A 27,025-nucleotide genomic window follows, 5' to 3' on the forward strand; every position below is an offset into this window, starting at 1 on the left:
GAGGACCTCAATGCTCACAAAAGTTATGCTGATTTGTATTAACCAATCCACCCTTGGTAGTTCTAGTAATGCTCATGACAGTGTCATGTCATGATTATGACATTCTTATGACACCGCTGTCAGATTAAGTGTTACCAGTTAAAATCTTTTGGTTTAAATATCCCATAATACAGTGAGAACAGCTGCGGCTTACAGTCCGTTGCGGCTTATCTATGAACAAATAATGTTTTCGTGTCAAATTTGTGGGTGCGGCTTATGGTCAGGTGCGCCTTATAGCCTGAAAATTACAGTAATCCATCTGGACAAATTGAATGGATGTCTAAAAAGGGTGAACTCATTCGTGTGTGGTTGTGCAGGCCATACCAGAGAGGAAGAAGAAAATCCTGGAGGAGGCTGTGGAACTGAGTCAAGACCATTTCAAGAAGTACTTAGCCAAACTCAAGTCCATCAACCCGCCCTGTGTGCCTTTCTTCGGTGAGTCCGCCGCAAGCCTCGCCGTCTGCGTTCAGTTCCACTTTGGGTTCAAATGTGGGCCCCTTTTTTATAGGTATCTACCTGACCAACATCCTCAAGACAGAGGAGGGCAACCCAGACTTTCTGAAACGCCACGGCAAGGAGTTGATCAACTTCAGCAAGCGGAGAAAAGTCGCCGAAATCACCGGCGAAATCCAACAGTACCAGAACCAGCCCTACTGCCTTAAAGTGGAGCACGACATTCGGGTGAGTGCACAACGGCGACAGCCACAGAACATCTCATTCCGTTTTGTCTCCTCAACTATGACAATGTGGATCCTAATTAGTAAGTCGTTCACTGCCATTGACGGCAATAGACACCAAATCCATTTGAACTGGGAGGGCTCGCATTGAATGATCATATTTTAGTGCCATTTGAATGCTGCCAGCCACTCCCAGTCCAAATGGATTGGACGTCTATTGCCCAGGCTTTATTTGTCATATATAGACTAGAGCTGCAACTATCCAATATTTTAGTAATCGAGTATTCTACTGAAAATTCCATCGATAATCGAGTAATCGGATAAAACTTTTTTTTTTTTTTAAAGGTAACGCAATAAAGCAATAAAGACATTTCACCTAATGTTGAACCATTTTTAGACAATCATTGTCTTTATTTAGATGTACATTTTTGAAAACCGCCAACAATTGCATCTCAGATGTGACTAGAAAAATAAAAACAACAAATTCACTGCTTTCACTCAAAAATCTTCTAGACCTTATTTAAAAAATCCTATATTTTAGCGGTGTTTTTCTCACGTGTTTCAATTTCCATTTCCAAAAGTTTTAAGTCTAAATTGTAAGTCCTGATAGGATTTTTGGTTTTTGCAGTGTTCAACTTAAATGTATGACACCTGCTGTATTGGAGCACATTAGGCACCAGTGCTACTAGGTGTTTTATCCATCAATGACTATTGAGCTAAAATTGGCAGTTAGCTTTATTATGCATTTATTTTACAGCCAAAATAGTCCAATAGTCTACAGCGCTGTGTTTTTATAGATTAAATAAAGCCTGTATGAAAAGAAACGTTAGCCACGCATCGACAGTAGTCATAATCAATAGAAACCTAGCTCTCCGCAAGGCTAACGTTACGTTAGCAAGGTACAGTAACGTTAATCTCATTTATTTGCGCTACGTTCACTTAAAGGGTACCACGGATAAAAAGACATGTAGTTTTTAAAAGATAAATGTTAGTACGAGTTATGATAATTTGATATTAAAACCCCTCTTAAGGTGTTAGTTTTCATAAAATTTTAAAATTTTATATCAAAAAATAAATAGTAGCTTGCCAATGTTGTCGTTGCAGGGCGGTGATGTCACATGGCCATGCTGCCGTACTTCACAGTGTCACTCTTAAACTATGTACAGTATTGATTTAAATACACCAAAAGGTGTCAATGTCGAGTTTCAAATTAATAAGAGATCAAGCCAAAGAATGCGTTTTGTCCCTCGACTGATGTTTAGTGTGCGTCCATTGTGATTTACGTTCACTGAGTGTTGTCTTCACAACAAACAAGACTCCTAATGATGGCTCCCAAAATCACAGTTTGTATATTTCGGCTAAACGTGGGGTGGCGTGGCTCAGTTGTAAAGTTGTTGTCCCTCAACCTAGAGGTTGTGGGTTTGAATCTCCGCCCTGATGAACTCGTCCAAGTATCCATGAGCAAAATACTGAACCCCACGTTGCTTCTTGTGGTGCGTCACCAGTAGGCGATGACGATGTAATGTTAAGCGCTTTGAGGACCTTGAAAGGTGGAGAAGTGCTATACAAGTATAACACTATTTACCATTTACCATTAGGGTTGCAGCTATTGATTATTTTAGTAGTCGATTAACCGATGAACTAGTTAGTTCGAATAATCGAGTAATCAGATAAGGAACATGATACATTAAAATACCTGAACTGAGCCTCAAACAGTATAAAAAAAAAAATGAGAATCTATGCACAACAAAAGGAACAACTAGCTAAATTACACAGCAAAAGTCCGCTAGCTTAAATGCTATAAAGTGCTAACTTTTTTTTTTTTTTTTTTTTTTTTTTTTTTTTTTTTTAACAATGCTCTTAACAAATGGTTCAGACTCATATTCGCTCAAAAAACGGCTAAATATACTTTTTAGCTAAATTAAGAATGCATTAAAAAACATTAGCCCAAACAAAAACCTAGCTTACGTTAGTCTTATTAGCGAGCAGTTGGATTCAGCCATGTGAAATGAGGCAGACCAGAGGGCAGTGTATCCACCCTAATCAATAAAACTAAATGTAAACACTTTTAAAATAAACCATTACAACGCCACTTTAATTAAACGAATACTCGAAGCAACAAAATTTAATTCAAATATTTTTTTCTAATCGAATACTCGAGTTAATCGATTAATCGTTGCAGCACTATTTACCATTGCGAGTTACTAAAATGTTTAGAGTTTGACCAAAGTTTTATGTGTATTTTACATATCTATTTTGATTGTAAATTCGTGAATGCCAGTTCTCTTTGCCTTGTTAACTGTCTGAGAATAGGGCCTCTTTAATACAGGCTGAAGCACTTTCCTTTTTGTGAACATTATTTTTTGAGAGATATGAGTATTATTTTTGTGAAGGAGTTGCTGAAGGAACGCCTGTGTCCACTCTCCTTTCTCTCTGGCTTTGACCCCACTGTGGATTAAAGGAAAACTACGGCATCAGTCAAGGGACAAAACGCACTAATTGGCTTGATCCCTAATTAATTTAAAACTCGCCATTGACGCATTGTGGCGTATTCAAATCATTACCTTACGTAATTAAAGAGTGAGTTTTTTTTTTTTTTTTTAATAAATAGTGACACGTGGAATTCCGGCAGCGTGGCCATTTGACGTCACCGCCCTGCGATGTCAACAACAATGGCTACCTACTAGTTAAAATAATTTTACAAATTTTATTGAAATGAAAACATTAAGAGGGATTTTAATATGAAATTATTATAACTCGTTCTAAATCCTCTGTAGAGTCATCTGTCACGGCGTCCAGCCGGGGAAACTGAAGCGACCGCGGGTAGCCAGGGCAGGGCGGGGGTAGTGTTATGCAAGCGCTGTCCTACGGTGAATACATGAAACGGTGTTTGCCGTGGTGTCCAGCTTGAAATGCTCTCACACTTTTGACATTTTCTGACTTATCTTTGTCGTTATCTTTATATCGATGCATGGTTGAAATCAAATATATCCGCTGCCGCTGTTTTCTTCCGGTACGTACATGATGTCAGCGCGTTGTGCCGCATTAAAAGTAGTCCGGGCAAAACGTGACGCTTAGAGCTGGCAAAATTAGACGATTCCTTGAGGTGAATAAAATTCCTCGATCAATTTTTAAACTGGAGTAATCGTTTCAGCTCTAATATGGTTTACGGAACATCATATTCGGGGTGGAGTCTCAAACAAGTGATAAAAATGTTACCGTTGACTCATTTGTTTTGAATCCTCAGAGGTTTTTTGAAAACTTGAACCCGATGGGAACCCAGAGTGAGAAGGAGTTTTCGGATTACTTGTTCAACATGTCCATGGAGATCGAGCCCAGGAATTGCAGACAAGCGCCTCGTTTTGTAAGACGCCACCCACCACTCATCGGTTGCCGTTGACAGCGATTGACATCCAGTCTATCTGTTCTGCAACAGGGGGATGGCTTGGAAGTCTATCGCCGGCAATTGCAACTAATGAGTTTATCTTGGATACTATTGGGTACAAATTTGGCGGCACGTAAGGTTTATTAACAATGGTTCTCCCGATCCCAGCCCAGGAAGACGACATACACGCTGAAATCACCTGGGGTTCGCCCCGTGCGAACGTCTACCTCGGGCACTCTGAAGGGCCACCCGGTGCCTCTGGAGAGGGAGCCGGCACATAAGATCACCTTCCGCAGCATCGCCGAGACCGACGCGGAGACGCCGGCGTCCGCCTCGGTCCCTACGTCCCCCAACACACCCACGCCTCCGCAGTCGGCCTCCTCGGACCTGGGTTCGGTCTTCGCCGAGCACGACCTCAGCAGCTCATATGGCGGTGCGTCGGCGGCCCGATAAGTGCTTTTGGAATTTCAAATAGAAATCTGACTTTTTCCTTTTGTATCTCACAGGATCCAACTCCATCTTTGCGCCGGTTCTTCTGCCGCCTTCAAGTGAGTTTTCAGTCTGACTGGTGGTTATACTAGGGCTGACATAATTGATAGACTGTAACAGCCACAAACGCACACACTTTGAACCCTGTGGTTTGTAGTCTGGTGGGGCTTATTTTTTGTGAACATCACTTTTTTGGGTCATGTAGGCCAAAATATTAACATTTGATAAACAAGGATGGCACCCAAAATTTGATGTCCACAAAAGGACACTCCAGGTATCAAGTAAAATTATGTAATTAAAAAAATGGATGTTTTTTCAAATATATTTTATAAAGAATGAACGAAATATATATGAAATAAATTTAAGATGGGCCCCCAATAACACTCTAAAATTAGATTATTATTTTTTAAATCTTTGTAATTCATTGAAACTGGAAGGACTGGCAGTGAATGCTCATGTTTTAGTGCCATTGACGGTGCTTGACATCTACCGTATTATTCGGACTAGTAAGTCGCACATGAGTAAGCCTGTCGAAATATGCAATAATTCCATTTATCGCACGATAAATAAAAATGAAGGCGGTAATTTTTCAGCTGCGATTTATCGCCGCGCGTGTGGCAGACGTGCTGTTAAAAGTTCAGATTCCATGTTACCAACTGCGCAAATTGGATCTTCGTTCCAGCTCCTGCAAAAAATAGCGCTGGAGCCAATCGTTCCCATTTTATCCTATTGTTCAACGTATATCGGCCGCATCAGTGCTCCGGATTGACTGCGGACCATCTCCGGCGTGCCGGTGCTGTTGACGTGTGGGTGCTCCCGTCAGGGGTGACATTTCACGCGGGGAGGATATTTTTCGGCACAACCGCGGATATTTACAACGAAGTCCGCCAAAACATTGTTACCAACTTGGCTGCTACGAACAACCTCTCTTTGACAACGGACATGATGAACATTGAGTGGCAAATTAAGAGCGCTGTGCTTCAAACTCGTCCTGTTTATGAAAGTCAATTGTCATATGCTGGAGTTGTACAGTAATGAGCAGACATGACTTCTGTGGCGTTTGTTTACTTTTTTAATGCAATCACACACTAGATATCATGAAATAGCAAACTAGATGTGCTACGTCCCATGTCATCTGCTACGTGAGCCCAGAGTGATTAAGGGACACGTTGTCCATATACTACATCGATGAATTATAAACCGCCATGACTGAATGGAAGTTAAGAAGGCCAAATCAATCCATACCAGTGACTATAGATAATGCTGCAAATATTGTTAATTCAGTACGTGACAAAGATGGATTCGGACCACAAGTAGGATGTCTTGCTCATGTAGTAAACATAACTGCTAAGAGAGTAATAGCAATAAACAGTGTGCCCCGCCTCACTTTACAAGCAGTAAAGATTGTTCTCAGCACTTTTATTCAAAATTTCTTCAGATCCGTAAGAAGTAAGCACATAAATATTATGCACTAAAATGCATGTTTATACAATGGCAATTTAATTTTTGCTCGTTAGCAAAAAAAAAAAAAAAAAAAAAAAAAACCCTAAACAAAAAAATAAAATTGTTATTTTCTTTTCAGAGCATTAAATGTATTTAATCGAATCAAAAATCGTGTCCCCTGTATCGAAAATCGTACCGAACCGTGACTTAACTGGATCGTTGCATCTGTATGGAACATCATGGCAGAAGCTATGAGGGGAAAAGTTGTCTTTTGCCTAAATGCTTAATTTATTAAGTGCAATTTTATTTATTTTTCTTGAAAAACACATTTAATTTATTCTGTGTTTCTGTGCGGTATTAGTATTGTTGTCTTTTACTTAAGAGGCATGGTCTATTGTATTTCATTGTGATTTCTTAAAAAGTATTTTTGAATTTAAGAGTAAATATCGCGTTTAAATGGGTGTACTTGATCTATTGATATATACTATATTCTCACTGTTATTGTAAACTGTTTTTTTTTTTTTAAAAATTTGGGGGGGGGGGGGGGCGCAATAATATCGCATATCGCAATAATTTATGAGATAAATTATCGCACACTAAAATTTGTTATCGCAACAGGCCTACACATGAGTATAAGTTGCACCAGCACAAAAATGCACAATGAAGAGGGGAAAAAAAAACATAAGTCGCACCGGAGTATAAGTTGCATTTTTGGGGGAAATTTACTTGATAAAATCCAACACATAGAACAGATAGGTCATCTTGAAAGGCAATTTAAAATAAAAATACAATAGAGAACAACATGCTGAATAAGTGTACAATATGATAATGTTACATGATGCGTAAACAACGAAATGCGAACGTGGCCGGTATGCTAACGTAACATCGCTATTAAGGCCTATTCAGATAATGAGTTTACCAAACCATCAGTGTCACCCCAAAACACCAAAATTACATGTGAAATGATATAAGAATGTGTTAATAATTTCACACATTAGTCGCTCCAGAGTATAAGTCGCACTCCCAGCCAAACTATGAAAAAAAAAAAAAAAACTGCGACTTATAGTCCAAAAAATACAGCAATCCATTTGGACAACCATCCAATACCAGCCTGTCCCTGGAAATTTTGCACTCAGAGATTTACTACTACTTCTAACGGGTTTGTTTGTGCGCATGCCTCTTGGACTTTCTGGCAGAATTCCAATCAGTTTCCTGCGGTAGCCTCCACCAATTGGGAGAGGAGTTCCTCAAACCGCCGCCGCTTCCACCTCGGAGGAAGGACACTGTGTCGGAAACCAAAGTAAGGCCTTTCACTACATGTGACATCCATGAAAATAAATGAAGCAAATTTTTAGGATTTATATTTTATTTGAAAAGTTGAAGTATTCATTGCAAAACAGAATTGAATACAATTGTCCCTGACAATGAATGAGTGAAGGGCAACAAAATGATCCATATGTATCAAAATGCTATAAATATGTACACTACTGAAACAAACGTAATAGAACAAGGAGAAAATGTCCAGCGACCGCCAAAAATTCAAGCACATCACAAATGTGGTAGCTCAATTTATCACACTGGATTATTTTTTTATATGACATCAACAAAATACTGAAATTCTAGTTTCCTACATTGATTTCAACATGTCATGTTTTGATCCCTGAGCTAATGGAAAGGTACTGTTTAAGTGAGTAGCTCCATTTAGTGTTGAAGCTGAGAATTGCAACAGAATGTAGGCTTAACTCAAGCTGCTTGTGCGAGCCATATTCAATGAGATTTTCATAATTTGCTGCTGGCCAATAAAACTGGGTCGCAGATGGCACACAGTTTGTAGATTGCTGCTTAGAGTGCCTGTGACAACATAAAAAAATCTTAAATAGCATTATTATGTGAATTAGAATCATATTTTGAGATGATTCGGCTATATACAAAAATTTGGCAAAGCGCAGATGACGAGAAATTACCATAATTTCCCGGATATAAGGCGCACCCGAGTATAATGCGCACCCCAAATTTATTCTAGGGAAAATTATTGTACCCGTTTATAACATGCACCCTAATTTTAGCACCAATAAATAGAAGAATACAAGAAAACAGAGCTCGTGTACAGATACAGAAATGTCATTTTACTGACTGGTGAAACACAGCACAAGCATAGCACATTCGTAGCTCAAAACATTACCATAAACTGACAATATTTGCAGTAATAATATGATTTGACAACTTCTCCAACTTACCAGAATCTAGGAGAAAACAAAACAGATGTGACTTTTCTTTTAAAGGCTGCTGTATGACTTGCTCGTTTCATAATGATGAATAAATGTTTCTTCCATGGATTGATACAGTAAAATGAAAGTGAGAACATAAGTCGGAAATCTGTAAGAGCTCATCGCTGTCGACACGACAGTAACAATAGGAACTATTGTTATTCGGGTTTGAGTTTCCCGAGGGACAGATATAGTTGATGGACACAGGAAGTCTGTGTACTTACGTTTGTTATGGTCTGAGTTGCGGAGCTGCAATAAACGTTGACTCAAATGAGTTCAAGAAACTAAATTCTGTGCTTTATGAAGAGTGAAAAAAGCAGAATTTAACACAAATGAAATCATTCGGCCGATTAGAGTGAAACAAAATGGTGACGTCACGTACCGTAATTGTCGGCAACGGGTCGCCGCATACGTTCCTTCAACACAACGTGGCTTTGTCAATTAAAAAAAAATCGGTTTATATAGATATATGTAATATCTATATATTTCTGTCTCCATCCATGTACCCGTTGATAATGCGCACCATGATTTTACAAGTTGATTTTGGGGAAAAAAGTGCGTGTTATATTCGGGAAATTACGTTAGTCTTTTAATCTGCTGTTTAGACCCTCCTGTCATAATAGCGCTCTAGCGTCCTTAGTTGGATGATGATGTCGCAGGGCCACGATTTCATCTGATTTAGAATTGTTATTCTCAAACCTGAACGCACCCCAAGTCTTGGATGACAAATAAACAGAGCAGAGTAGACTCGCTACGGCTGGTAGTTTCTTCAATTTATTCAGAGCAAGAAACGCTCTGCTTTTGACCGTCAGTAACGGTAACGGCGTTGTAATGGCGGAAAAAATAGATTACCCCGTGACTGAAAAAATAGCGCCGTTATGTAACGGTGTTATTTATAACGGCGTTACTTCCAACACTGCATTTAAGATGTTTTCCCCCCCATAGTCTGATTAAAAAAAAAAAAAAAAACTTTTGTATATTTTAATATGGTTTTAAACATGTTACTGTCCCACCAAATTATTTTTAAACAAGAATAATGTAGCAAAATGCTTGTCTTTAATAAATGCTTCATTGAGTCCACTCAAATCCGCTCACGCTGCTCACTTAGGCAAGGTTCATACCCCAGGTCCTAATGTACATTTCCGTTTTTTTCGCCATGTTTTTTTTCGCGTATCTGTTCAGACTGCCTTTGTCCATGGAGCCTGTTTAAGTATCACGCATGCGCACTAATTCGCAGGCCAAGATTCGCTGAGCAAACTCACCCGCATGCGCAGGAGCATTAAAACAAATGACCACACATGCTGGCTCAACGTCATTCAAGGGTGATCATATTTTGATTTCCAAAAAGAGGACACAAATAACCACAGCTCAATCGCTACCATAGCACCTTCTCTCTCTCTCTCTTAGGTGACGTAATTCATGCATGAATTTCGATTTGGGGGACTTGACAGTTCAGACTGCAGCCACATTCCGGAAAAAATGTGGCCAAGATTGGATTTTAACCTCATACGAAAGTGACCTAGATTGGATTTTAAATGGTCCACTTTTATGCTATTTTCCTGTTCAGACTGTCAAGTTAATGCCTCACTCGAGTCAGAAAAACACGAAAAAATCGGATTGGTGCATTAAGACCTGCGGTATGAAACTAGCCTTAAACACACACGAGTTGCCGAATGTTTAACAAGCTAAACGAGTCAGCTCCTTTGAAGCGCAGCCTCCCAAGCTTCTCTGGCAAGATCAAAGGTAGTACGCCCAGTACGCCCATCACTCATCGTTAACTTTAACAAGCAAACTGCAGCTGCCCTGGTGAGTAAGAAAAGCTGCAGGACTGAGAGGCCGTTTACATGGTGTCTCTCCGAGAATACGAAAAAATTCAAATTTGCATTTGTGTCTCCATTTGAACAATGTTGCAATTCCGCATGAAAACGATGTAGTATTCATGCCAGGCCCTAGGGGGCAGTGCAGATATACAGGGCGACAGAGAATGCACTTTGACCCCACCAAGCTCCCTCAGCCCGGAAAAAAATATGCCCGCCCACTTGAAGCAATGTCTTTTTTTTTTTTTTTGTTCAAAAAGACACAAAAATTGAAACATTCAACATATTTAATTTAAAAATATTATTAAAACAGTAAATTAAAGCCGTCATTCCGCATATTTGCTGTTTTTAATGTTTAGTAGCACTGCTGCGCACGCCCAATGTGACGTGTACAAGTGCTGACGTTAACGGCACGGTCTTGCGCCCCAGGAGCCTTTGATATGCATGCCTAGGAAGCCCCACTCAACCCCCCCGCAATCGGACTCTTCCACTTTGGAGGCAGGATTCAGAATTTTTCGTCTTCGCCGGCACCATATAGACGCGAGGCGAGTCCGCTACTCAGTCATTGCATCTTTGTGTCACAGAGGCGCTATGTAAACTGCCCCTGAGGGTGCGAAGTAGAAGAGGGATCACAGTATTAGAAAGACAACTACTGTATTGGCCCAAATATAAGACGACCCCTCTTTTTCAAGACTCAAGTTTGAATAAAGACTTTTTGAACACCAAATTAATTTTTATACAGAAAATACAGTACATCCGAAACAAATTATAACAATATATTTGAGAGAAAAAGCATGTTATTTTGCCTCATTCAAATCTTAATATCAGAACATTTAAATATGTCAACTAACGTGCAATCACATTCGTAAATGAATGGCTTCTGGTTTTTGAAATGTAAATAAACCAGTCTATTGTGATAAAACAAAATTGCAATAACTGCATTAACCATCAAGGTGAAGTGTAACTGTAACTGTAGTCTTGAAACGAATCTGAATAAGGAAAAACATTGCAATAAAATAATGCAAACTGGTTAAACTAAAAAGCTTAGCTCTGTCATGACAGAACATCGCTTCAATGATATTTGGCGCTATCTAGCGTCGTGAATGGGTATAATGTAGACCGCGAATATAAGACGACCCCCTCTTTTTCAGTGTTATTTCAATGCAAAAAACACCGTCTTATATTCGGGCCAAAACAGTAATTACAAAATGTATTTGAAGATGAATTTCCACAGTGTGTTGAAAAGAAATGATTTGTCTGCCAGCAGGGCTGCCACTCGGACAGCCCCCCCGCCATCCCGCCACGACTGCCGCAGCCGCGGACGCCGGGCTACAACGGCCCCCTGACGGACGGGCCCCTGCCCAGCCCTCCGCCGCCCCCTCCCAGGGACCCCCTCCCTGACACGCCGCCTCCCGTGCCCCAACGGCCCCCGGAGATCTTCATCAACTATCCGCTCAGCCTGCAGCCCTCGCCGGTGGGGCGCTACCACTGGGACTTTGCCAGCTCGCCCACTTCGCCCAACACGCCGCCCGGCACGCCGTCCCCGCGCGTCCCCCGCCGGGGCTGCCCGCTTAGCGCCAGCCAGAACAGCCTGTGCCCACCGCCGGCTCCGCCCGTGCCCCCTCGACACAATCCGGGCCCGCAGTTGCCCAAGCTGCCGCCAAAGACGTACAAGCGCGAGCTGCCGCACGTTCTCTCCTTAGTGGAAAACAGTGACCCGTAGCTCCGCCGAGCCAATGAGAAGCCTGCCGAGTCGGAGCGCTGCTCCTATCTCCGGCCTTCCCGTTCGGGGTCAGCGCGTCGCTTTCTCCAAACGCGCACGGTAGCCCCATCCCAGACTCGGAATTGAATGTTTGTATGTCTAAAAGTGCCCCGCGATCGGCCGGCGACCGCTCCGGGGCGTACCGTGCCTCTCGCCCGCCGTCGGCCGGGACGGGCTCCCGAGGACGAGCGCGTCGCCGATCGGATTGTTTGGCGGGCTCGCTCGCTTCAAGTCTTCTCTTTAGCAGGTAAAAAAAAATGCATTTTCTCTAAAGTTCAAGCCTGGGGATCCGCTCGGTGAGTCGCGTCTAGCCCCTCCTTGAACTCCTTTGTCGTTCAGGGTCTTTGGTTGACTTCAGACCTCGGATAGCGCGTCTGCCTTACACTCGTGAGGTCGCGGGTCCGCGTTTCCGACAAGGTCGTCGGCCGGCAGTTGACCCTCAATCGAGACTGACGGACGGTCGTTCGTCTAGCGTGTGCGCGCCCCGCCATCGTCTGCTCAAAAACCGTCGAGAGGCGCTCCAGAAAATAGACTGCTCCCGTTTTGGAAAGTTCTCACTGTTGTAGCTTCAACTGTTACGTTTCGTCCTCACCCGACAGCTGCCAAAGTATTCTTCGGTATTTTATGCAGGGGGATAAGGGATAAGATTTTTCTCCTTTTACTTTGAAAAGGCGACAGCGATTCCGCCGCCCCTCAACTCGACACTGTGACTGTTTCCAAGCCACACAAAAAGTTGCCTTCCCCCCCACCCGGCTCGGGTTTTTTTTTGTTCTTGCACATCAAACTCCGGCGATGTTCCGTTCCCGTCGAGCCGCGATGTCAAAACGGCAGCGGGAGGAAGCTGGAACGCCACGTCTTAAACTCAACGGTGCCGCAAACTGTCTACTCCCGCCCCACTCGGACTCAGTCAGCCAATGGCGCCACTCAGATGTGCCTTTTTCTTTTGTTTTTCTACTTTACAGTCTCTAATAATATGCTTAAAAAAACAAAACAAAAAAAAAACAAGTTGCCTATGTAACATTTAGAACAAAAAGCTATACGACTATGAACTTGTACATGTTTGTGGATAGTCTGCGTGTGTGCGTGCGTGCGTTTGTATGTGTGTGTATATATACATGTATATGTACTGTATATCTACATATATATGTGTATGTATTCAGACACACACTTAAACATGTATACAATGACTAAATTTGTATAAAGTGACATTTCTGGTTGTACTCTCATCCGCAGCTGTCCACTCCAATAATGCCTAACAACAATAACACTGGGGGAGACCATTTTTATTGTGGCCGTGTAGTTCCGACAGCTGTTTTTAACACATATTTGGGTTCAGAATCTATATGTTATGTCTGTTTTTAACTCTCTTTTGGGCAAGCGACTATTTTTGGTATTAAAAAATATACCATAAAAACCTGTCACCCACATATATGGACATCAAACTTTGGGTAATGTAGGCTACAATGTTTAGGTTAAGTATACTTGTGCGGACTACGAGACCCAAAGTGGGATGTCCACTTAAAGTGGTATGAAAAGATTTGACCACGTAGAAATCATTGGGCGTTTAGAACTGCAACTTTGCATTGATATATAAAAAAAAAAAAAAGTTTTGGACTAACAGAAGATGTGCCGTATGCAGTGTTGTCACATATTACTTGGAAAAGTAATTTAATTACTGATTACGCCTCAAAAATAATCTGGTTACTTTACTGATTACTTTATTATCAAGTAATTTATCAGTTCCTTTTTTACTCATTTTTCTGTCTTTGCTTCCTCAACATAAGAATGACAAAAGAAAAATGTCATCACATGTTATTGACGTTCCGATAATTGAATTTAAAGGGATAGATCAGAATTTTTCACATAAGGAATTTGTTGAAACCAACTAATTAAACCCCCGCTAACTCGAAGATTAAGCCTGTCAAAAATTATGAACTTCTGGTTAGGGTTAACAGCATCTCAGTGCCAATGTAAAAACAATGCAAATTGACTGCACAATAATAAACAACACACAAATGAATTGTGCAATCAACAGTGCAATAAACACAAAGGTGAGGGCAGGCGCGAATCCGTGCGCACTACCCGGAAGTATGCCGTACACGCGCGCGGTCATTTGGCCACAAAACGTTGCGGCAACTAAGCACTTTACACCCACTCGGACTTACAACACATCACCTCACGGCATGATTGCAATTACAAATGCTTTGGTAGTAATATCTTAATTTATTTTGCTTGCAATGAAAAAACATAATGGGGGGAAAAAAATCATGATCATTTTAAACAAAACTCCAAAAATGGGCCGGACAAAAGTATTGGCACCCTTTGAAAAATCATGTGATGCATCTCCAATTTGTGTAATTAACAGCACCTGTTACTTACCTGTGACACATAACAGGTGGTGGCAACAACGCAATCACACGTGCAGCCAGTTAAAATGGATTAAAGTTGACTCAACCTCTGTCCCTTGTCCTTGTCCTTGCCCTTGAGCATGGACAAAAGAAAGAAGACCAAAGAACTGTCTGAGGACTTGAGAAGCAAAATTGTGAGGAAGCATGGGCAATCTCAAGGCCACGAGTCCATCTCCAAAGACTCCTGTGTCTACTGTGCACAGTGTCACCAATAAGTGTAAAGCCCATGGCACTGTGGCTAACCTCCCTAGATGTGGACGGAAAAGAAAAATTGACGAGAGATTTCAACGAAAGATTTTGCAGCTGGTAGATAAAGAACCTCAACTAACATCCAAACAAGTTGAAGCCCCGATCTGGGGCTCCAAGCAAGATCTCACCTCCTGTCAAAATGATAACAAGAACGGTGAGCAAAAATCCCAGAACCACACGGGAGGACCTAGTGAATGGCCTACAGAGAGCTGGGACCACAGTAAAAAAGGCTACTATCAGTAACACATTGCGCCGCCAGGGACTCAAATCCTGCACTGCCAGACGTGTCCCCTGGCTGAAGCCAGTACACATCCAGGCCCGTCTGCGGTACGCTAGAGAGCATTTGGATGATCCAGAGGAGGACTGGAAGAATGTGTTATGGTCAGATAAAACTAAAATAGAACTTTTTGGTAGAAACACAGGTTCTTGTGTTTGGAGGAGAAAGAAGACTGAATTGCATCCGAAGAACACCATACCCACTGTGAAGCATGAGGGTGGAAACATCATGCTTTGGGGCTGTTTTTCTGCAAAGGGACCAGGACGACTAATCTGGGTAAAGGAAAGAATGAATGGGGCCATGTATCAAGAGATTCTGAGTGATTCTGGGCTGGGTCTTTCAGCATGACAATGATCCCAAACACACAGCCAGGGCACCAAAGGAGTGGCTTCGTAAGAAGCATTTCAAGGTCCTGGAGTGGCCTAGCCAGCCTCCAGATCTCAACCCCATAGAAATTCTGTGGAGGGATTTGAAAGTCCGTGTTGCCCAACGACAGCCCCAAAACATCACTGCTCTAGAGGAGATCTGCATGGAGGAATGGGCCAAAATACCAGCAACAGTGTGTGAAAAGCTTGTGAAGAGTTACAGAAAACGTTTGGCCTCCGTTTGGCCTCCGTTAATGCCAACAAAGGGTACATAACAAAGTATTGAGATGAACTTTTGGTATTGACCAAATACTTCTTTTCCACCATGATTTGCAAATAAATTCTTTAAGAATCAAACAATGTGATTTTCTGTTTTTTTTTCCACATTCTGTCTCTCATGGTTGAGGTTTACCCATGTTGACAATTACAGGCCTCTCTAATATTTTCAAATGGGATAAATTGCACAATTCGTGGTTGACCAAATTCTTATTTACCCCACTGTATATAATAAAAATGAAAATTGGGGCAAAGGGGTTAAACCTCAGTTACTGAGGGAGACTTCTCTCTAAGCAGCTTCCTACTCGAGTTTTGCAGGTTAGAAAATTCATACAGTTGAATGTTATGCTATCGCTGATGCAGGTCGTAATTTCAGTAGCAAAATTAGTTGCGTGTTCCCCACCTCCACAACATTGATGTCTTTTTACATTACGTACAGTGGTTGCTGCTGCTGTTGGCCGAAATAAAATTCTAATATCCGTAGTCTTCGAAGAGGGTGGCATGTTGTTGACATGTTGTATTTCTGTCTGGGCTGCGAGTGTGTTTGTGTTGGTGTCATATCATCAGCCAATCAAACTTGTTTTTGAGGGGAAAAAATGGACTGGCACATTCAAGTTAAAAAGGGGTAAATGTCAGCCTGAACAAAGTAATTCACTTCATCATGGTAGAGTAAATTCTATCCATACCATCCAACATATGGAAAGACGTTCTAAATTACCTATATACAGTAGGAGTGGGAACCTTGGTACGTCACGATACGATATGATTTGTGATACAAAGCTCACGATAACGATGACGTGACTGTATGGCGATACAACGATTATCGATACATTGGTCAGGAAATCATTCTAGGATATTCTACAAAAAACTAATAAACAGAAAAACAAGCTTCTGCTCTGAATTGGAATGAGTTTATCACTAGTAGACGTCCAATCCATTTGAACTGGGAGGGTGGCAGCGAATGAACGTTCGTTCATTCGCTGCCATCCCTCCCACTTCAAACGGATTGGACTTCTATGACCGTCAGTGGTAGTCAATGCCAGTCAATGAGGTAATTTTGGGCCATTTAAGGTCATTTACCTGTTGATTTTCAGTTACCTCCTGTTGATTTGGGGTTATTTTATGGGTCACTTCCTGTTTACTTTGGGTTACAGAACAAGAAGTGTCCTGGGAATCACCCAAATGAATAGGCAGTGACTCAAACTCAACAGGAAATGACCTGTAAATGAACAAGTGACCTGTAAATGCCCCGAAAATCGGACAATGACTGCGAATGCTCTGGTTTCGGGTCTAAATCGATTGGGCGTCTGTCAATGGCAGCCTTAGAGTTAACTGAGACACTATTATGGTGGAAGAATTTGGTAGCAACTTGTTGGTTCCTTTTTTTTTTCCAAAAACATTGAACCTTTTTAAAACAATCTCGATTTTTGGCAGGAGCATATCGATAACCTTTGGGGATACAAAGTATCACCAAATATCACCATTTCGATATTTTGTCACACCCCTAATATAGACTGTATCACAAAAGTGAGTACACTCCTAGCATTTCTGCAGATATTTATATCTTTTCATGGGCCCTACTGACAAAATGACACTTTTTATACAATGATAAGTAGTCTGTGGGTAGCTTATATAATTATTTTCCCCTCAAAATAACTCAAAACATAGCCATTAATATCTAAAACATCAACAAAAGTGAGTACACCCCTTTGAAAAAAAAACGTACATCCCTAAATGTCCAAATTGAGTACTGCTTGTCATTTTCCCTCCAAAATGTCATTTGACTCGTTATGGGAGTGCTTGTCAGCATTGCTGCAGAGATTGAAGAGGTGGTGGGGGGTCATTCCCACCACCATGCTTGACTGTAGGCATGACACGCTTATCTTTGGACTCCTTACCTGGTCGCCGCCAAACATGCTTGAGACCATCTGAACCAAACAAATTAATCTTCATCTCATCAGACCATAGGACATGGTTCCAGTAATCCATGTGCTTTGTTGACATGTCTTCAGCAAACTGTTTGCGGGCTTTCTTGTGTACTGTCTTCAGAAGAGGCTTCCTCCTGGGGTGACAGCCATGCCCACCAATGTGATGTAGAGTACGGCGTATGGTCTGAGCACCAACAAGCTGACCCCCCAGCTCGTCAATCTCTGCAGCAATGCTGACAGCGCTCCTGTAACAAGTCACATGACATTTTGGAGGGAAAATGACAAGCAGTACTCAATTTGGACATTTAGGGACATACGTATTTCCAATGAAGTGTACTTACGTTTGTTGCCAGGGGTTGAGATTTTAATGGCTATATTCTGATTTATTTTGAGGGGAAAATAAATTGACTATTATATACAGTGGGGCAAAAAGTATTTAGTCAACCACTAATTGTGCAAGTTCTCCCACTTGAAAATATTAGTGAGGCCTGTGATTGTCATCATGGGTAAACCTCAACCATGAGAGACAGAATGTAGAAAAACAAAAAAGAAAATCACATTGTTTGATTTTTAAAGAATGTATTTGCAAATCATGGTGGAAATTAAGTATTTGGTCTACCACCAAAAGTTCATCTCAATACTTTGTTATGTACCCTTTGTTGGCAATAACAGGCCAAACGTTTTCTGTAACTCTTCACAAGCTTTTCACACACTGTTGCTGGTATTTTGGCCCATTCCTCCATGCAGATCTCCTCTAGAGCAGTGATGTTTTGGGGCTGTCGTTGGGCAACACGGACTTTCAACCCCCTCCTCACCCCGTGGCGTCAAAATGATAACAACAACGGTGAGCAAAAATCCCAGAATCACACGGGGGGACCTAGTGAATGACCTACAGAGAGCTGGGACCACCGTAACAAAGGCTACTATCAGTAACACAATGCACCGCCAGGGACTCAAATCCTCCACTGCCAGACGTGTCCCCCTGCTGAAGAAAATACATGTCCAGGCCCGTCTGCGGTTTGCCAGAGAGCATTTGGATGATCCAGAAGAGGACTGGGAGAACGTGTTATGGTCAGATGAAAGCAAAATACAACTTTTTGGTAGAAACACAGGTTCACGTGTTTTGGAGGAAAAATAATACTGAATTGCAACATACCCACTGTGAAGCATGGGGGTGAAAACATCATGCTTTGGGGCTGTTTTTCTGCATAGGGACCAGGACGACTGATCTGTGTAAAGGAAACAATGAATGGGGCCATGTATCGAGAGATTTTGAGTGAAAATCTCCTTGCATCAGCGAGGGCATTGAAGATGAGACGTGGCTGAGTCTTTCAGCATGACAATGATCCCAAACACACAGCCAGGGCAACAAAGGAGAGGCTTCGTAAGAAGCATTTCAAGGTCCTGGACTGGCCTAGCCAGTCTGCAGATCTCAACCCCATAGAAAATCTGTGGAAGGAGTTGAAAGTCCGTGTTGCCCAACAACAGCCCCAAAACATCACTGCTCTAGAGTAGATCTGCATGGAGGATTGGGCCAAAATACCAGAAACTGTGTGTGAAAAGCTTGTGAAGAGTTACAGAAAACGCTTGGCCTCCGTTATTGCCAACAAATGGTACATAACAAAGTATTGAGATGAAATTTTGATTTTGACCAAATACTTATTTTCCACCGTGATTTGCAAATACATTCTTTAAAAATCAAACAATGTGATTTTCTTTTTTGTTTTTCTACATTCTGTCTATCATGGTTGAGGTTTACCCATGTTGACAATTTCAGGCCTCTCTAATATTTTCAAGTGGGAGAACTTGCACAATTAGTGGTTGACTAAATACTTATTTGCCCCACTGTAAGCTGCACACAGACTACTTTTCATTGTGTCAAAGTGTCATTTTGTCAGTGTCATCCAATGAAAAGACTTAAATATCTGCAGAAATGCGAGGGGTGTACTCACTTTTGTGATACACTAACTGAACTCACGATATAATGCCAATAAGGTTGCTTAAAAGTTGGTGGGGACAATTCGACCATCCTGAAAAGTTGGCAGTGTCATGTCCCTATCGTCCCGATGCAAATCTACGCCCTTGTTTTTAGCAACGTTGGAATAGTTTGTAGAGGCTGTGGTCTGCAGTCAGGTATTATTGCTTCTTCCTATTTGCATGTGACATCATCGCTTGTCCGGCATTAAAAGTAGTCCGGGCAAAACGTGATGCGTAGAGCTGGCAAAATTAAACGATTCCTCGAGGCGAATAATATTACTCTCGAGGAATCGTTTACTTTTGCCAGAGTATTCGTATCAGCTCTAGTGTTGTTATGTTTTAGCCTCCCAAGAAACGTTTTTAGCTCGTCATCGTCATGAAAAAGTTCATAGACGAAATATTTTTCGTTATAGTCGTTGTTGACCAAAACAACACTGCACATCCCACTTAGGGTCATTTGGACCACACAAATGTGATGTCCACACATGTGGGTGCCAGGTCTTAACATAGTCACATTGCTTGTAAACTGTTAACAGACAATTTCCAGCAGAACGCCATGCGATAAAATATGATCATTACAGCTTTTTTCTTTTATTTTGGGGTTTATTTTTGGATGGAGTGGCAAGAAACACACTTGTGCACTTTTTGAGGAGCCTTCCCCCCCCCCCCCCCCCCCCCTCCCCGTGGTTAAAAAACAAAATAGAATCCACCTCCTGTTCCCATAACAACAATGTTGACCACATGAGCTGCTGCTTATTCTTTTTGTTGTTGTTGTTTTTTAACCCGCAGTCAGTATGTTTTGTGGTTCTTTGCTGGGTTCTCTGGATACTTTGTGGCCTTTTAACTGCTTTCTATTCTTCTTAATGATCTTGATGAGTTGAATAAATCACCCCAGTCTTATTTTCTACTGCCTCACTGCTCTGGTTTGACAAAGCTGGGCACACTGTTTGGCAGTATTCACAAAGTATGTGTTGTGGTAGTTCATGAAAGAAAAATATTTGTGAAATTTTCTAACTTGACTAGCCTGCAATTGTCGGGGTTGGACGTCCAAGCAGCAGTCAAACAGTGCTGCAGGGTCCCTCACTGTCCTCGCTGTCCTCCCACAATTGTCCACTGGGCGGCGCCACCGACGGGGGACCTTGTCTTGCTCTAAAGACAGATGAGACGGAATCTGGGTAGGAACTATTTTATACAAATACCAGCTAAATTAATTAGGAAATTAATATATACTATGAAATTTAAAAGAAAATAAAAATCACATTCAATTGTAAACTTATTGTTCAGATTAACATTATACAATTCAAAATAATTTGAATATTGTTTTCAGGTTATAAAAATGAGCAAAAATAGTCCTTTTATAGGGCTGTAATTTGTATACAGCACTACGAATTGTGTTCTATTAAAAACAATTTTAAAAATAAATATCGACATGTCAAGTTATATTATTAATTTGATTCCGAGCATTTTTTATGACCATAAATAGTCCCTTTGTAATTATTTTTGATTAAAATACTATTAAAAAAAAAAAAACTTTTGCGTTTGTTTGTATTCGGTTTAATATTATTCATTTTGTAAAGTAAAACTGCATATTCCTCATTTAAAAATAAAACAATTTCAAACATTTGTTACTAATATTTCATTAACAACTAACACTTTTTTAAAAATTTTAATTTTATATCTATAGTATTGATTTTAAATACTCTCAGGAAAAAAAGTATTTCTGTATTGTCATTTTAATTGCATTTTTTTTTTTACATTTTACTAACCTATAATTGTATTTATAAAAAAATTTTCATTAAAAACAATAATATTAAAAATAAAATAATTATATAATATCAAAGCTAAGCTTTTCAAAAATAACCAAAAAATAGTCATTTGCCTTATTTAACAAAAATCGATTGTCGTGCAAAACGGGGATAACATTAGAGATTAGGGGGGGGGGGGGGGGGGGGGTGTCGGATAATACCGCCCTTCGGTGGCCTGAACATGTCATTGCATGTAATTGACTTTCCAATACAGTGGTACCTCGACACACAATCTTTTCGACATCTGACGTAAAATTTGACACGCCATTTGTTTCAACATCCGACAACATGCTCGAACTACGACGATTTATGACATCGCTGCAGTTTTCCCGCAAGACAGACGCACAGCTTATTTCCTTGTGAGAGAAATCAACATGTGTTCCAAGAATGTTAGGGCAGGTGGTGAAAAAAAGAAAAAAAGGTGAGGCTTACCATTGAAGATGGAAATGATATAAAAATATGAGCGTAATGTGCGCGTCTGTGAATTGGCTCACAATATGGTGCTCTGTGAAATTTTGTACCCTTATAATATTTTATTCACAAAGCTGTTGTGGCTGTGAATAAGCCCCGTTTTACATTCAGTTGGACTCTCAATGTTATCCAAAGGTGCTAAATAAACAAGTTACATCATAAACATACATGTGCAACAGGAATTTGGCGTAAATTATTGCTTAACGACACGGCAAAGACGTTAACAGTGAGAGCAAAGTGCAGTTGTGGAGTGCAGCTAACATGGCAGGATGTGTCTGAGGAGAACTTTTCTACATGTCCGTCCATGATCAAACGTAAGTAAATATTCCTCTCTTTGGAACCGCTGCAGTCGCAGCCATTTTTATCATTATGGGCATGCAGAACTACAATTTCTGACGGGGTGAAAAATTTGACAGAACACTGGCTGTAGAATGTCTACGATCTTGACAGTCCTCCTCCAACCTCCATTTGCCAGTCTTTAGAAGTAGAACCCGATTTGTTGCATTATTATAGATATTATTATATTATTATTCCTATTTTTATTCATAATTTAATTGCTTTGCTATTTGCAATAGTACCAGCATTATTTATTAAGGATTTAGTGTAGGTTTTTGGGCTATGGAACGAATTAATTGAATTATAACGAATTCTTATAGGAAAATCCTGCTCGACAAACGACCATTTCGACTTACAAAAAGGTCCTTGAACGATTTAACTTCGTATGTAGAGGTAACACTGTATATAAATTTAAAATCAAGACTTTGCCGGTAAAATATTGTCTATAAAAAGTTGAAAAGCAATAAAACGAACAACAAAAATGAAATGAAGAAAAAAATATTTTAATAACAGAACAGATCATGTGACGGTCATTTGCTTTGCTTAGCCAAAACCACCTGAGGACGGAAGAAACAAGATGGATATACGTACATTTTTTCAAACCTAAGATTTCAAAAGCGACAACTACTGACTGAGAACCAAGGATTGAAAATATGGACCATGAAACGTTGGAGAGCACCGCCAAAATGGTGAGTGGAGTTTCGGTTTGTCCAACTAAAGACACTAATTGTAGAAAAAAAGCATAGCTGTCTTGCCTGATTTAGCATTTCCCTAAAAATTGATGGGAAACAAAAAGACACTCTTTTTTAATGTATGAATTAGGGCTGTTCAGATCATGTTTTTTTGCTCCCGATCCGATCGTTTTAGTTTGAGTATCTGCCGATCCCGATATTTCCCGATCAGATTGCTTTTTTTTTTTTTTGCTCCCGATTCAATTCCAATCATTCCTGATAATTTTTCCCGATCATACACATTTTGGCAATGCATTAAGAAAAAAATGAATAAAACTTGGATGATCATATACATTCAACATACAGTACATAAGTACTGTATTTGTTTATTACGACAATAAATCCTCAAGATGGCATTTACATTATTAACATTCTTTCTGTGAGAGGGATCCACGGATAGAAAGACTTGTGACTTTGTATATTGTGACTAAATATTGCCATCTAGTGTATTTGTTGAGCTTTCAGTAAATGATACTGTAGCCATGCCCAAATGCATGATGGGAAGAGGAACCATGACTGTACGTAGTGCTACCAATTGATATATCTTCTCTGGGTTGGGAAATAACATAAGGTGTTAAGAAGTTGCTACCTTGCTTCCCCACATTGCTTCCCATGATATTTCTAATCGTAGGGAGAGGGATTGTAAGGCTTTAGCCAATTAAAAATAGGCTCCAAAGGCTGCCAAAATTCACTCTACTCATTTTACGCTGCCTTTTATCTCTCTATATAGGTAAAACGGCGCCATTACAGATTGAGCGCAACAATGCGTGTGTCGTGCAGCGCATGCATTAATTGCGTTAAATATTTTAACGCGATACATTTTTAAAAAAAATTAATTACCGCCGTTATCGGGATAAATTTGATAACCCTACCTTAAGCCTAAACTAAAGAGACTGGATGAGTGTAACATATTATGTCTGTAATTTAATTAAAAAAAAAATAGTAATAATAATTTTTTTTTTAAAAGGCATGGCCGATATTTTTTTGCCGATTCCGATACTTTGAAAATGACGTGATCAGATCTCTAGTATGAATATAAATATTCCTGGCTGGAATATTCAGTCAAAAAGGATGCCGTTTCCCGTTTTGCTTGCCGCCATTTTCAAACTCACCACGGTGAGGATTCGTTTCGCAAGGGTGTGAGTGAATGTAAAAACTTGGCATTAAATTGGATATCATCGCCATGGAACGCAAAAATCGGCGTCTACTTCTCCACAGAATATCACGCACGCTCACACACGCACACATAGCTGGGATGCCTATATTTACGAGCATGGGCTAAGCTACTAACCGAGCATATATCCTGTAAGTTAATTTAATTGCTGACACCGCATTTCGGGGTCATCAACAATTAATTGCTTTAGTTGAAATGTGTCTGATTAACATTGGTCGCTGTCAACCCCTCTAGTTCAAATTGATTGGATGACTTGTTTAGGGTACCGCAAGAAAACAACCCACCTGAGGTCTTGTCTCATGGCGGGAAAGTTTGCCCCGGCGGACGTCTGAACTGGCACGAAGCCTCGGTGTTCTTTCTCCGGAGACGGCTGCTCCCAGATGGGCCTGAAGGCACTCGTGGCTTGGAGCGGCGGTGACCCCGCCCTGATGCTCAATCTCTTGGCGAGGGTCCGTTCGGGAATCTCCCAGCGAAGACGGACGCTCCTCTCTGAAGGCTTGAGGAGGACCGGAACTTGGCTGTCGTCGTCGTCCCGGCAGGAAGTCGCCGAGGAGTCATCCAAGGCGGACGCGTCCGCGGACGGGGGCTCCGGAGTAACTGAGCAACAGCGGGCGTGTGCGCACTGGCGGTTCGGTCGCCTCACCGGGCTGCAGGGCCAGCGCTCCACACGCACAAAGGGGTCCCCGTTTGTCAGCGCAGACGCCTGTTGGCTCATTCTGCATGATGGAAAACGTTGGACAGTTTTGTTTCAAAATGGAGCAAGTTTTTTTTTTTTAAACATTGAGTTTTGACAGTTGCCGTCAAAGCACCGAGTTCCGGCCCACTTTTCACCCCTGAATAAAACATTGACTAACTTAACGGCAACACACTCAAACGGTGTGTCAAGGCTGGAGGTAATATCGCAGACTTCTGGAGGCGACACAGAGGGAGAAAAAAAAGTCGAGCGTACCGAGAATCAGGTGAGCAGGCCGGCTCCTGCTGGTGCGCAAGCCGAGAAAAACATGGAACTAAAACCACAGATTCTGTACATGTACAGTGGGGCAAATAAGTATTTAGTCATCCACCAATTCTGCAAGTTCTCCCACTTGAAAAGATTAGAGAGGCCTGTAATTGTCACCATGGGTAAACCTCAACCATGAGAGACAGAATGTGAAAAAAAAAAAAATTGTTTGATTTTTAAAGAATTTATTTGCAAATCATGGCGGAAAATAAGTATTTGGTCAATACCAAAAGTTCATCTCAATACTTTGTTATGTACCCTTTGTTGGCAATAACAGAGTCCAAACGTTTTCTGTAACTCTTCACAAGCTTTTCACACACTGTTGCTGGTATTTTGGCCCATTCCTCCATGCGGATCTCCTCTAGAGCAGTGATGTTTTGGGGCTGTCGTTGGGCAACACAGACTTTTAACTCCCTCCACAGATTTTCTATGGGGTTAATATCTGGAGACTGGTTAGGCCACTCCAGGACCTTGAAATGCTTCTTACGAAGCCACTCCTTTGTTGCCCTGGCTGTGTGTTTGGGATCATTGTCATGCTGAAAGACCCAGCCACGTCTCATCTTCAATGCCCTTGCTGATGGAAGGAGATTTTCACTCAAAATCTCTCGATACATGGCTCCATTCATTCTTTCCTTTACACGGATCAGTCGTCCTGGTCCCTTTGCAGAAAAACAGCCCCAAAGCATGATATTTCCACCCCCATGCTTCACAGTGGGTATGGTGTTCTTCGGATACAATTCAGTATTCTTTCTCCTCCAAACACGAGAACCTGTGTTTCTACCAAAAAGTTCTATTTTGGTTTCATCTGACCATAAAACATTCTCCCAGTCCTCTTCTGGATCATCCAAATGCTCTCTAGCGAACTGCAGACGGGCCTGGACGTGTACTTTCTTCAGCAGGGGGACACGTCTGGTAGTGCAGGATTTGAGTCCCTGGCGGCGCATTGTGTTACTGATAGTAGCCTTTGTTACTGTGGTCCCAGCTCTCTGTAGGTCATTCACTCGGTCCCCCCGTGTGGTTCTGGGATTTTTGCTCACCGTTATTGTTATCATTTTGACAGCACGGGGTGAGATCTTGCATGGAGCCCCAGATCGAGGGAGATTATCAGTGGTCTTGTATGTCTTCCATTTTCTAATATTTGCTCCCACAGTTGATTTCTTTACACCAAGCGTTTTACCTATTGCAGATTCAGTCTTCCCAGCCTGGTGCAGATCTACAATTTTGTCTCTGGTGTCCTTCGACAGCTCTTTGGTCTTGGCCATAGTGGAGTTTGGAGTGTGAATGACTGAGGTTGTGGACAGGTGTCTTTTATACCGATAATGAGTTAATACAGGTAACGAGTGGAGCCTCGTTAGACCTCGTTAGAAGAAGTTAGACCTCTTTGACAGCCAGAAATCTTGCTTGTTTGTAGGGTGACCAAATACTTATTTTCCATTCTAATTTGGAAATAAATTCTTTAAAAATCAAACAATGTGATTTTCTTTTTTTTTTCCACATTGTCTCTCATGTTTGAGGTTTACCCATGTTGACAATTACAGGCCTGTCTAATCTTTTCAAGTAGGAAAACTTGCACAATTGACTGTTGACTAAATACTTATTTGCCCCACTGTATATACTGTATGCTTATGCTGTCTTCATGTGGTGTCGTAATTATGGTAAGTACCACTTGTCAAATGGAAAATTGCACATGAACGCTCCCTCAAGTTGCATTTTCTACGGTAGAACTGGGATTTTATTATGATACCTGAGTTTTTGAGATGGGACGACCTTTTACTTTTCAAAATGGTGGAGCTCGAGCAAAAAGTTGTGAATGGTGAGAAAGTTTTTAAATAAGAATTATCGTCAATTTGCACTTTTTTTACGCCATCGTACACATTAATAAAACTCTTAAAGTTCAGCTAATTCTGTATTTTTTGTGTTTGCATCTATAAGGAGGGGGGCCAACAGCAGTGTTCTTAATCTTACTGAAAAAAAGTAATTAATTATAGTTACAAATTACTTCTCCCAAAAAGTAATTGCGTTAGTAACTCAATTACCTGAATATAAGAGTAGTTAGTTACTTGGCAAAGTAATTGGTGATAATTACTTTTTTTTTTTTTCCTTTTTTTTTTTCCCACAAAAAAAAAAAAAAAAAAAACATTGGCCACAT

The 27,025-nt window shown here is 41.0% G+C and overlaps 2 protein-coding genes across 14 annotated transcripts in view; one reads left to right on the plus strand and one right to left on the minus strand.

The window, feature by feature from the left end:
* Positions 1 to 17,234, plus strand: part of sos2 (son of sevenless homolog 2 (Drosophila)) — a 72,017-nt gene extending 54,783 nt beyond the window's left edge. Inside the window, exons 17-23 of one of the 2 annotated variants that reach the window (XM_057858866.1) lie at positions 357 to 474; positions 548 to 720; positions 3,964 to 4,080; positions 4,270 to 4,534; positions 4,608 to 4,649; positions 7,230 to 7,333; positions 11,382 to 17,234. In XM_057858866.1, the coding sequence (XP_057714849.1) occupies positions 357 to 474; positions 548 to 720; positions 3,964 to 4,080; positions 4,270 to 4,534; positions 4,608 to 4,649; positions 7,230 to 7,333; positions 11,382 to 11,840 (1,278 nt within the window). In that variant the 3' untranslated portion in view covers positions 11,841 to 17,234. The remainder of the gene's footprint in view (positions 1 to 356; positions 475 to 547; positions 721 to 3,963; positions 4,081 to 4,269; positions 4,535 to 4,607; positions 4,650 to 7,229; positions 7,334 to 11,381) is intronic. The other variant, XM_057858867.1, reaches the window with a different exon arrangement.
* A 2,801-nt stretch (positions 17,235 to 20,035) lies between these two features.
* Positions 20,036 to 27,025, minus strand: part of si:ch211-67f24.7 (rho guanine nucleotide exchange factor 33) — a 39,296-nt gene continuing 32,306 nt past the window's right edge. For all 12 annotated transcript variants that reach the window (XM_057859036.1, XM_057859032.1, XM_057859029.1 and 9 more), the window contains 2 exons: positions 24,161 to 24,592; positions 20,036 to 20,508 (listed from right to left, as the gene is read on the minus strand). In XM_057859036.1, the coding sequence (XP_057715019.1) occupies positions 20,418 to 20,508; positions 24,161 to 24,592 (523 nt within the window). In that variant the 3' untranslated portion in view covers positions 20,036 to 20,417. The remainder of the gene's footprint in view (positions 20,509 to 24,160; positions 24,593 to 27,025) is intronic.

The sequence above is a fragment of the Corythoichthys intestinalis genome, chromosome 15 (genome assembly GCF_030265065.1).
Source record: "Corythoichthys intestinalis isolate RoL2023-P3 chromosome 15, ASM3026506v1, whole genome shotgun sequence".
Taxonomy (NCBI): Eukaryota; Metazoa; Chordata; class Actinopteri; order Syngnathiformes; family Syngnathidae; genus Corythoichthys; species Corythoichthys intestinalis.